This window comes from Egretta garzetta, unplaced genomic scaffold (assembly GCF_000687185.1).
Source record: "Egretta garzetta isolate BGI_Z169 unplaced genomic scaffold, ASM68718v1 scaffold419, whole genome shotgun sequence".
Lineage (NCBI taxonomy): Eukaryota > Metazoa > Chordata > Aves > Pelecaniformes > Ardeidae > Egretta > Egretta garzetta.
This window is the reverse complement of record NW_009260777.1, coordinates 776,093-788,349: the sequence shown is the minus strand read 5'-3', so window position 1 is coordinate 788,349 and position 12,257 is coordinate 776,093. Positions and strand designations below refer to the sequence as shown.

Sequence of the window (12,257 nt, the reverse complement as noted above, 5' to 3'; positions counted from 1 at the left end):
CATCCAGCATGGAGTTGACATAAAGTGATGGTCAGAAATGGCATGTCCAGGGAACGGAGCAGCAGAAAGGGACAGATTGCTCATGAGACAAGAGCATGCTTTGGTTGCAAGGGGCCCAGATCTGAAGTGTTTGTGGAGGACAAGTGATGCTGACTATGCTCAACGACCCGTCTGTCTGTCTGTCTGTACATGGAAATTTAATTTTATCTCCACTGGGCTCCATTGATCTCCACAGCTGTGATTGATTTCAAGGCCATGAAGCCTACGGCTGGGCTTGTGCTTGTTCCTGAAGGTGGAACCTGATGTAATTTTCTTCCCGTTGTTTCTGCTGGAGACTCCTCTGGTTGTCAGGAGTGCTAGGACTGTCAGTGCTGATGACCCTGATTAAAAATGTCACCAGCTCTGGAGCCAAGGCTCACACAGTGTCTGAAAATAATGCATTCTGTCAAGCAGGAGCAAAGTTTTCCACCACCCAATGGCTGAACACTCTAAACTGAACTGAGTTTGGGAATTTATGACTTTTAAACTCCTTTGTTACAAAGAAGGTGAAACAAAGCCTGACCAGCTTGGTTTTCCCCTTCTGGGAGTGACCCCTCCAGGCAGGACTGAGCCTGGGTTCCCTTCCTTAGCACCGTGGAAAAAAGAGAGAACTTCCTCCTCCAGAGCTGTCAATCTAGGACATCTCATGAGCCTTGAAATCCTACTAAATATTTCAGAGATGCATAAAGAAGTGGAACTTATATTCTGTGGTGACTTATGCTCTATAAATAGCTGCAAGTGTTTATGGAGAGGGAGGTATTTAGGGACAACAGGGCAAATGGTTCAAGGGACTTTCTCACCTTCCCCGCTTGCAGTGTTAGGGCAAGGATGCCAGAGCAGTGCCGGCACAAGACTCCAGGAGCTCTGCAGCAAACTCAGCCACTTGTCCCTGATTCCAGGTCACCTTCAGAGGCTGTTTCCTTGGTTTATCTCAAGTAGCCTGTCTCAGCAGATACCCAGGTATGGGCAAAACAGTACTTCAGCAGCTGGTCTTGGCAACTAGGGCGCAGTGTCTTGAATGATCCTCGTAAGGGGGTAAGGATAAGGAGGGATGGAGTGGCACACTAAGCCATGGCCACACCCTAGCAATGTGAGTTAACAAAAAAACACTTCCACTGTCAGACTCTCCCTCACTTTTGCTCACAACAGAAATGCAAATAAAATGCAAGCTCTTACCTCTTCAACAAGCTGCAGCATTCGACGGGTGCTCTCAAGGGACTGAAAAAAAACAGGAAAAACCTCTTAGACTTGGCAAGATACGGTTTCCAACACTAATGTGCAGGCTCATGCTGACAGTATGCTTTTCCTACGCTCTTTGACTTCCCTAAAAATCAGGCCATCAGCAGGGTACTGGTAATCTCTTCATCTTCATCTCTCTGTTACAGCTCGCTAATGCAGCAGTTCCCACTGCATCTTGGGGCAGCTGCAGTCTCTAAGGCTTGCGCTCCCCTTGCTCACACGTTGTGGTGGTGGTGCTTGGAACAGCTGGTGTTCCACTTTAAAAATAGAGTCTGTGGTTCTCAGCTAAGACTTTTCAGAGACCTAATCAGTGACTTTTAACATTTAATAGGTTTGGCAAATTGAAGGAATCCTCAGAAAATATTAAATTGCTTCTTTTTGCTCTGAGGCCAGTCAAATTGATGCAGACTCTAATATCTAAACCAAACTCACGATCAATAAATGCCTTAATCTAGACTAAACATGACACTAATTTTTACCCCAGCTCATTTTGTTTCCAATTCTGCTTTCAGTGTAAAGCTGATGGAAAACAGAATCAGCCCTAAAAATCCTTTGCTGGATCAGCACCTATTTCTGGATACGTCTCTCACGCAAAACCCAACCCCAAGTTTCCCATTTAACTATCGGTCTCACTTCATCAGCAAGCTGGTCGGCACGCCGCTGCATTTCTTCCAACTCATTGCGCATGTCAGCATCTTCCGCCATTTTAGCTGTGGGTGTGTTTGTGGAAGCTGCAGATCAAGGATTTGCGCTTAGCTGCTTGTGAGCCTGGAAGAGAGTGAAAAGGGAAAGAAACAGTGTGGTTAGGCTCCCTGACTCACTGAATGGTGCTTAAATGTCAGTCCCACAAAAGTGCTTTTATTACGTGAGTGCCCTCAGCCAAACTCTTTCCTTCTGGATAACAATATAGTACAGAGCATACAGGATTGTTCAAGGTGGTGCCTGTATTATTAATCACTCTCGAAGAACAAGGATGTATCCTTGCCATGTTCTTTGAGGAAAATCCTTCCTTTTTTTCTTAACCTTTCAAATGCTATTCATATTGAAGCTGGAGACTCAGGAGGTGTTTTTTGCCACCAGAAAGAGTCTTGAGACCCATTCATTCTTCTCTAGAATTAAAAGCCTTAACACGAAGGAGGTCAAGGTCAAGCCCATGTCCCTCATGTCCTGTATTTCAGCTGCATCACTTGGAGGATTGGATGCTCAGCTAATACATCTGCAATGAAATTAAAGACAATGCAACTTTGAAGATTTTTATTGGCTAATGACTTGCCTACCATGCTCTAGTTCAGACTCTGAAATATTATTTACATCTGGGAGAATAATGTTTAGACTGGGAGATGTTGTGTACCTGGGAGAATCCTTCATTTCAGGGGAAGTGATGGCAGGACTTGGCTGATATTTTCAACTTCTCCCCACAGTGGGTCAGATTCTGATCTTAGTTATCCCTCTCAGTACAGAATGTCACTGAGCTCATCCTAACCAGAGCCTAGGATGCAGCCCATTAATCCTCATTTGGGTAGAGTTTCTTTTTTGTTATAAATTCGAGCTAGCTCTGATTACTGAGCATGACTTGATTAAGAAAGGCGGGTCCTCCTACCATCTGTCAGGTTCTTATAACAACAACACTGGCTTATTTCTTTGCTTGATTCAAAGATGGCACATTGCAAATTACTGTTCACTGAATTGTTAGATTTGTTCATTGCAGGAAAACCTAATCCCAGGTGCAGAGGAGGTGGGGAAGATGTGGGGGACTGCAAATAAACAGCCATAAAGCACATGCCATAATCCTCAATTACAGAAAGAGGACAAAAGCAGTCCCTTTCAGCAAAGCTGCTCTAAGAAGGCAAAATCCCAGGGGCTATTTTCTGTCCTGTCTTTGCGATATGTGCAGCCTTTATGAAACAAGATAAGTCAGGGCAGAGCTTGGCTCTAAAATTTTAACAATAATAACTCTGTTTAAATGGAAGTTATTATCTATTGGAGATGGATCTGTTTCTCACTCTGACAGCACTCACTGTCAGGACGAGAGGAGTATGGGCTGAACAGGTACAGCTGAGGAGTAGGGAGATTTCCTGGATTGCACCCCGTTTGCTTAGAAATGTGTAAGGAAAGCAGACAGTTCCTTGCATTTCCTCTGCAGCTTCAACAGTGGACTTGCTGTTTTTCTTATCTAAGAGGGAGTATGTGACCTTCATGCCTTCGCATTAGCTGTGCCCTTGCTCATGGTTGCTTTTCCTCTTTGAAGCTACAGCAGAAGAAATCCATCTTGAGGAGTCAGCCCTGCAGCTACTGGCACGGCACCTTGCTTTCATCACTGAGCACATCACCACATCCTTGTCAGAGGGAGACTGACGTTTTGTGATGGGTCACACAATGTTTAGGAGCCCAAATGTGTGCTGGAGAAGAAGCCCACCCGGTTATTCCAGCTGCATGGTCACAGCGGTGCGAAGGACCAAGCTTAAGCAACTCATCTACAGCCCCAGCTGATGCAAAAGCAGAGCTTAATTTCATGGCTAATATTCTGGCTGATATCAGGCACTTCAAGGATGCTCACAAACAGCAGTAAATAGGCTTTACAAAAAATGGCACACCCTGAGGATTAGGAGGAAAAGACGAACCAGGAATTGGTCTCCTCCTGAAGGGCATGTGAAAGTGCGGGGACATTCTCAAGGCCACCCCAACCTTCTTGCCCTGCAGCTGCACTTGCATCATCTTTTGTGGCACATCATGCACCTCCAGCAAGACACTCCTCCTGGTCAGCAAATGGAGCACGCTCAGCCAGGATAAAAGAAGTTATTTCGGTAAAGAGCCACTCTCCAAACTCCTGTCACACTTGGCACAGGCTGGAACTAGCACTGGTCACTGCTCCACAAATTAGTTTTTTCCTAGATCGAGGCAAAACCCAGCATTTAAATATTTCTGGCACAGTGTCTGCGGCAGAATACCAGGATTAAATCTGTGGACATAGTTTTAGAATATTTAGTTAAAATATTCTCCTCTGCCTGGATTCCTCATTACACTTGTGCTGGCAGGATAACAGCACTGAGCTTTAGCAAAAATCAGGACAATTTAGACATAACTTTGGGACTGATCTAATTGGTATATACATCTAGCTGCAAAGGGCAGAAAACTTGTTCTGCGTTATGTCTATCTGGTAGCATCTTACTAGCTGTAAAGTGGGAGGTGATGCCTCAGTGAGAGGATGGGATGCTAACAGGGGATTTGGTTCCATCTCTAAGCATATCCAGTGTGAGCTGAATGATTGCAGACATGTAAGCAAGTGAAGGTGACATGAGTGCTTCTACTGACAATAACGACTGACACAGTCTGGTTTTCAGTCACCACAGATAATTCAGTTCTCAAGTAGATCCCAGCCTGACTTTTGATCTTTTACTTATTAATTTTTGATCGTGAGCCAGTGGTGGTGTTGGGTAGTGCAAAAAAGAAGCAAAGTGGAGAAACTTTGTGATTTTTCTTTAGTTATTCTTCTCGGTTAGTTAGAAACATCAGCTGGCATCTTAGTGACAGACATATCTGATTTTGCATCAAGCAAAAAAAAAGTCCGAGGTTGTAACCAGAGAGATGTTTTGTAGCAAGCGATCGAACTTGACAGGTTTATTGAGATTGTTTGGTATTTGTAAAGCACTTAGAATGGATTGAGAAATAGCAAAAAGCATTCTTCCAGACAAGTCATTTTACATCAAGTTTTAGTCATAAACAGAAGTGCCCCGCAGCAGTGCTGATTCAACTTTATTTAATAGAAAACTGTGCACAAGAATCAATAAAGGTTACTGATTTGCACACAGTATGATAAACCATAGATGGCTGGGAATGGGCTTAATTTTTTTTGCGGATTTTGCAGTTTAAAATGTGGAATACAACAGCTTAGAGGTAAAATTTTCCTTGAAAAGACCCATTTAGGCTGAAATTCCATTCCAGCATCATGAATTTCCAACAATAAACCCTGTTGTCAATAAAATCCTGTAGGGAGCAGATTTTATTTTCAAGGGAATTATTTCTCTACAGTACAAATTAACAGTTTTCCCTCTATGGTTTTTCTTAGGAACACCTATATATAGTCCTATTGATGTATTAAAACACTGGAACAGAATCATTACAGGAATGGCCAAGGAAAGGTAAACCACAACAGATTTGCTCTCACTGATTACTGGACAGACTTTCAAAAGCATAAGGTATTAGTCTGTCTTGGGCCCACTGAAACCTGCTCTTGTTTTAGTAGGATGGGAACAGGCCAAAGATACTATTGAGGACTTTGGATAATAAATTCCTTGTGGAATTTATATTTTTGATAATAGCTGATATTTTGCATTCAGTTCTCATTCCAGCTGATTTGAACAAGTATCAAAATCCTATAATTGCCTTAGGAACCTCTGATATAACTGGAAATAAATTCTTCAAAATGTTCTTTGTACTTTCAACATAAACTACATTTTATTTTGTCTACAGTCACTGCAGCAATGACAGATCAGAAAACCAAAGCTGTGATGTAATATGTTAAGCTCTTTAGATCTAAAACTTTGATTAAAAAAAAAAAAGTTTCTGCAGAAGTTACAGCCACTTGCAAACACTCAGGCGATTTGTGCTTATACTTGCAATAAGTGTATATGCAAATGCAAGCTCAAAATTTCACAAGGACCTTGGTTTTTCCATTTCAGAAAAGGGAAAGGAAATCCTCTGGGTTCACACACAAACATCTCTTAGAAGAAGAAAAAATTCCAAACATTGCTACAAAAAACTGTATAGGTCATGTACCCTGTGTCTTCTAGACAATGCAAGTCACTTTGGGGACTTGGGTGACTTACATCAAATTCCTTGTGAGCCATTCTTGTACATTATACCGGTGCTTATATGGTAGCACAAAAGCAGACTAAGGGTTAAAGAAAAATACAAAGAGAGACTGGCTAATGGAAACACATTGCCTATTATACTTTGAATTCTGCATCTGCTATTTTAGCAGTGTTCAGATGCAATAAAGAATCTCATAGCGAGAACATTATATATCCTTATGGACTTATACTGAAGTCTAAGAGAGACCTACATACATCCCCAGAGGAAGAGAGATACAATGAGTGACCTTTGAAAGCAAATATTTGCTTCATAGTGATATAAACACTTCAATGCAATAAATACAGGAAAATGAAAATGCTGCAATTTACTGTGGTGAAGGAAACACCGCAATAAAGTGTTCTTTTTTAAGCACTCTCCCTGTTATTAAAGGGCACATCTATTCTTCCCGTGGATATTTGTAGCCAGAGGATGACTGCATTGGTGTATTCTACTAAAAAGGTGTGGCATTAGTAGAGCCCCAGAAAACCCAAAGAGACACTTTGGATCAAGCGTCTCAGGATGGATGAGCCATTTAAAGTTGGATGTTTGTTTGCAGCTATTCTCCTTGCATTTTTAAGCTGGTCATTGTTAGAAGGAGAAACACATGCTGTCAAAGGGGGAGATGAAGTTCTGCGACAGATGAAAGTGGTCATCCTTGCTCCCCAGTGCCACCTTGTAGCCATTCAGCTGGCTCCTCAGGTGCTGTGCAAGCCACATTCAGCCATGACAAGGCCAGGCACACGGCAGTTCTGGGGCTGTACAGATTCCTCCTCTCAAGGTGCACATCCTTTTCCCTGCTGCACCTCCCCAACAGCTATCACTGCCCAGTGGAGAGCTACCTAGAGTTCAGCTGCCCCAGCATGTTGGCCATGACTTTCACCACCTCTACCAGCCTTCCCTAGATGGGCTTTCTGTGGCTAGGTTATAAGAAATGCACTGGCATTAACCCCAAAGCTCAGTCTAGACCAGAAACTGCCTCCTAACACCAGTAGGGAATGAAATGACATCAAAAGTGAGAACCTGCTGCAGAAGGATGCTCAGATACCAATTTCTGTGTGTGTTGCTGACACCAGCAGATCCCCCCTAACTCTGTGCTGAGGATGTAGTGTTCAAAGGCGGATCCCACCAGAAAGCCAAGAAAGGCGTGTGTGTGCTGCCCACGGTCGGTGTGACAAACAACAGCTGGTGAGAAATTATTTCAGGGAGTTGGGAGCACAGCTTTTCTAGATCATAGTCTCTCAGCAATGGCCTTCACAAGCTCTAATTCTTCTGGGTTTCGACTTCTGTCATCTCCATTTCACCCAGAGCTCACCACAATTAATAACATCTATAACAGAAGCATTTCCTGCTTTTGCTCTTATTGTATTTTAATTGATCTGAAAGCACTTGGAGAACAAATCAGCTAATTTTGTAATGGAAAATCTTATTTAAAGATTTTAGGCTATTGCATAAAATGTAGCAATGAAAAATTACTCAAATTTGTTTAGATTTAAATTTTACATAGCTCTGAAATAAAATCTTGAGGGAAGTCTGCTTTCTACATCAATTCTGCAGCACAGCCTATAGCCTCGATGTAATTTATTCACAAGATTTTCGGCAAAGTTCTCATTTACAAAGAAACACCTTTGTTCTGTTTGTGTTACTGATTAAGCCAAAAAGCTGGGTTTCTGTAGGGTATGTTAGCGTTAACCCATGGTGCAGACACCTCCTCTCTCTGCTGTTGCTGTTCCACGGCCAGTTGCTTGCAAGACTTTGGGCCCAGCTCCACAGCCCATGACAGAGTATGGTGATAACCAATTACACTCTGTTTTTTGCTTGATATTCAGCAAAGAATAACACCTACTGGTGAGGGCTTGTCAGGGGGTGGCTTTGGAAAAGACCTGCACTGAGATCTTGCAAATCTGAATTCAGGAGAAGCAGGCAATTCGTAGTTTGTTGCTGTCTTCCTGCATCACTTTAGACAACTTGTTTTACTATCAGGTCTTGCTTGCATTGCCTGAAGATGGGTTTCTAGAGCTATCTGAGATGCTGTAGGTATTTAGTTTCCTGCTGCGGGCCCTATCTGTCAGCATTGTGCAGATGTCTCGGATACCCTCTGACAGGACTGCCTGTCCTTGTTTAACTACTGAATCTGTCTCCCATCTACAAACCAGATAAAATTCTTCTTTTCCTTCCTATCCTTTTTTTTTTTTTTTGCCCCCTACTTAAATTGCAGGTGTTTCAGGGCATGGACTGCCACTTGGTTTGTGGATGTATGTGATGCAAGACAACGAGGGCTTTTGGATAAATGCTAGTGAGCATGATGTCACATTCTCACACTGCATCTGTATGTCAGAACCTATATAAGCTGGAACAGGAACTCTCCAGTCAGAGGCCAAAATGAAGATGTTGAAGTATAATTAGACAAAATTCTGACTCCGGACTATTTGCTGAATGCGTTGGAAAAAATAATTGGAAAGCAGTTCTCCTATGAGCTTGTGTTGCTATAATGACAAAAAGCTCAATAAAATGATTTCTCAGTGTGAATGCAATTATGCAACATAAATGTGCTACCAGGGGAATTACTACTTCTTGTAAACGTGGGCACCTCTACCCCTGGCAAACCCCTGATCATTAGCGGGTAAATGAGCGTGATTGTGTGTATACACAGTTGCAGTGCAGCGGACAAATTGTGTTGACACAACCCCTCCATGCCTCCAGTTTCTGCAAATCGGGAGGTTATGAGCAATCCATCCCACACTTCCCCGCCAGGCGCTGCAGCCAGGGGCAATGGCAGGTGGAAAAAGTTGTCGTTGAGATCTCAGAGAATAACAGGCAGTCATAAAAGAAACGCCTGGAGCCACCCCGTCCCAATACAAAGGAAGTCCTTGTTGTCCTGTCAGTTGTCAGACAACACTGCTGTTTTATGGGGCTTCTGTTGCTTTATCAGGCTCCTGCACCTAAAAAAATTAAAGCACAGAGCAGCCATTTTGTAACAATTTCACTTCAGAGTAATAACAACTTGACTTTCTATCCATTTTACCGCTAACAAAACCACTTTAGAAAATAAACCTTTCAATATGTTATCTCTTTGCAGTCATTTCTACAGCTATGTACCCACACATTTTTCCTTTTTTTTTTTTTTTTTTTTCCTTTCTGAAAGCAACAGAAAAACATTGCAGGCAAAAGTGTTTGGTTTTCTTCTGTCTGGAAGAGCAACTAACCAGAGTGGTGGAGGGTGAAGAAAGAAACCCTCAAACCAGGAGCAGGCACCTTGTCCAGAGGGAGCTGTTGGCATCACGGGGGACACTGAACAGAGCCCTGGACAGAACAGGTTGCTGTGAGTCTAATTCCCTGCTACCACAGGTAGCTGCCTCATACAGCTTCATTTATAACTTAGCAAGCAATGTCCTGTGATTCCCTAAATTTTTTGTGTTCCCACTAGTTCTGAACCCAGAGACTCACTTCTCCAGTATCCAGAAAACATTTCACTTCTAGCACAAATTTATTCACAGCCAGAAAATATCAGCTTGTTCCTATGCCAGGCTTGTCTTGTGGCTTAAATAGTTTCTCTCTGTCCCTGCTCTCTGGTTTTCTCTCTGAGGTAGTCATAACATTTCTCAGCATTTCTTATCACATGAAAGATCAGACTCTGTTCGTCCTTTCTTGGCAGATGGACTGTTTGTTGCCCTGATCATCCTAGCAGCTGCTGGTTGTGCTGGTTCCAGTTTGAATCAGTCTTCTCTGGAGAAGGGTGGCTGGCATTTCACAGGGTATTTTAAACGAGGATCCGGGCTTTGCTCGAAGGGCTTAGTGCTTCCCCATCCCTCCAGGAGATACCTGCTCCAAAATATCCTACAACCTCACTTGCCATTTGCATAGCTGGATCTCGGTGGCTCAGGACAAGAAATCCAGGTATTAGTAGAGAGGATTAAAGAAAATGTCTTGACTCATGACAAAGCTATTTACATTCTGTGGCCAGAATCTGGGATAAAAACAAAAGGCATCTGCTTAGCTGGAGGATGAGATTTCTAACTGTGTCACAATTTTCAGTGAAACACACCCTGAATTCATTCAGGTCTTCGTCAAAATACTTGTTCACCATCACTGCAGCAATGACAAGCAGTCAGCCTCGTGTCCTTTTGACTATATTCCAACCTGGGTTTCTTTATGCTGCTCCTAAGCCACTAAATCTGATTAAATGCCAATTTTAGAAGCTAGGGGGGAAAGTCACGCCCCATTGCAAGTTGGAGGAAGTTTCACCACTGCCATTAGCAGGGTCAGACTTGCAGGTAGAGCTACCAGCCAGCAACGTGTGCAGGATGAACAGCGGAGGGTGTGTGTGCGGGTCTGCGTGCAAGCATAAAACAGGAGTGCTTGGCATCTTAAATGCTTTCATGCCAGATGTTCAAGGGGCTCTACCTGCCCCCTTATGTTACTCTTAGATGAACAGATGGATGGATAGATAGATACATGGAATATATGTATATATCATTATACACATATATAAATGCATATAATGGAATTATTGCAAGACATTTATTGAGGGATTCAGGAGACAGCAAGGACGATGAAAACTGCATGGCAGATTTTCCTGGGGAGCATAAAGGGAGTTCCCACCAGGCTGCATGAGGCCTGTTGCATTTGCTATTCCTAGGTTTGTGGAAAGAGAGAAACTGTTCCCTCTGCACAGGCTTCTCAAGAGTGCCCAGAGTTCCTGGTCCAGCCCCCTGCCTCCATATACACATCCAAGCCTCTTTCACATTTCCTGATTTTAGTTAAATGTCAGCTCTGCTGAGTGTCCAAAACCAAACTGATCTTCTGGGCTGAGGGCAAGAGTCAAACCTGTGCAGTGATGGGGAAAGCAGCGGTGGAGCAAAGGCAGGCACAGATTTCCCAGGAAGCCAAGCAGGATCTGCACCAAAGCATTATTGCTCCTTTTCCTCCCTGTTTAAGAGTTGCTTACAGGCAATGACTGCAAAGTGCAGGGGTTTTGCAGCTGGTATGAGAAGCTCACTTTCAGTGGGCTCTAGGAAAGGGGTCAAGTCATAGCCCAGGAAGTCAGTGGGCAGCGAGCAACAGCCTGTTTGCTCACATCTCTCCCACAGAGGCTGGATCAATCTGATTCCACCTTATAAAGTCACTGCAATACAGAAGATGAACTGTGTCTGTGCTATTAACTACCCTGCGGTGCTGCAGTTAGTGCTGTGAGTCAGGAGTGCTTCAGCTACATAACAGGTAATGCAGCATGAGAAAATTACAGTAACTCAGCCCTGTCTGCTCATTCTTTTGCTCTCAGTCCTGCCAGTGGGGATGTCTTACACATCAGTGTGGTGGCAACCAACCGGCTGCTGTTGGCTCGTGTTCATGAGTGAAGGGTCTCCCTCTGTACCAGCATGAATCAAGAGGAGCAGACCCGGTGGCAACAGAAAAAGTGAGCTGAGCTTCTGCAAGAGAGAATTAAACATGAGTAGTTGTTCAAAAGGCCTCACTCCTCATTGCCTCAACCCTTTCTAAGTCTTCTCTGCCTTTGCAAAGTCAGCGCAAAATGTCACCGCATCAGAGCAGTTACACACACTTCTATTATATGCAGACCAAATCAATGGCAGAAAATGCAAGCCAGTAGAGATCACCCTCAAATTTCTTATAACAATCCAAGAAAGCAGACAGATAACTGAAGAAGGAACTTCTTAGGCTAAATGAATGATGAAAAGGAAACCCACAAACTGGAGGAAGATTTTTTTAGGCTAAATAGGTGATAGAAAGAAAACCCACGAGTATTACAGGAAGAAAAGAGAGCACATTTGCATTGGCTTCTGTCACAAAGTAGAGCTAATTTTTGCTGTATTTTGTGGAAGTCTACAAGTCAGGGGAAGATTTTGTGGTAACTTTATTTAATTTGAAATTGATTGATTTTAATGGAATAACAAATAACAGTAATTAAAACAGCAGTGAAATTCTTCATTTGTATGTTAAAAGTTGGTGCTCTCCCTTCTTTACTAATCCTGATGCTTTTAGGACTGGGTGAGACAAGCTGTGAATGTAACTAGTGGTTTTACAAGCTTAGTATGGAATGGCTCATGAGTTTGGTAGATGGGAAAATATGGAAAAAGATTTTGTGGCAAAAGAACAATAACTCAGTATTTTAG

General features: G+C 43.0%; 1 protein-coding gene across 2 annotated transcripts in view; it reads right to left on the bottom strand.

Annotated features, from left to right (window-relative positions):
- The window catches only part of SNAP25 (synaptosome associated protein 25), a 30,230-nt gene extending 28,247 nt beyond the window's left edge, over positions 1 to 1,983 (bottom strand). For both annotated transcript variants that reach the window (XM_009646363.2, XM_009646362.2), the window contains exons 1-2: positions 1,912 to 1,983; positions 1,216 to 1,257 (exon numbers count right to left, since the gene is read on the bottom strand). In XM_009646363.2, coding sequence (XP_009644658.1) covers positions 1,216 to 1,257; positions 1,912 to 1,983 — 114 coding nt within the window. The remainder of the gene's footprint in view (positions 1 to 1,215; positions 1,258 to 1,911) is intronic.
- Positions 1,984 to 12,257: the final 10,274 nt, after the last annotated feature.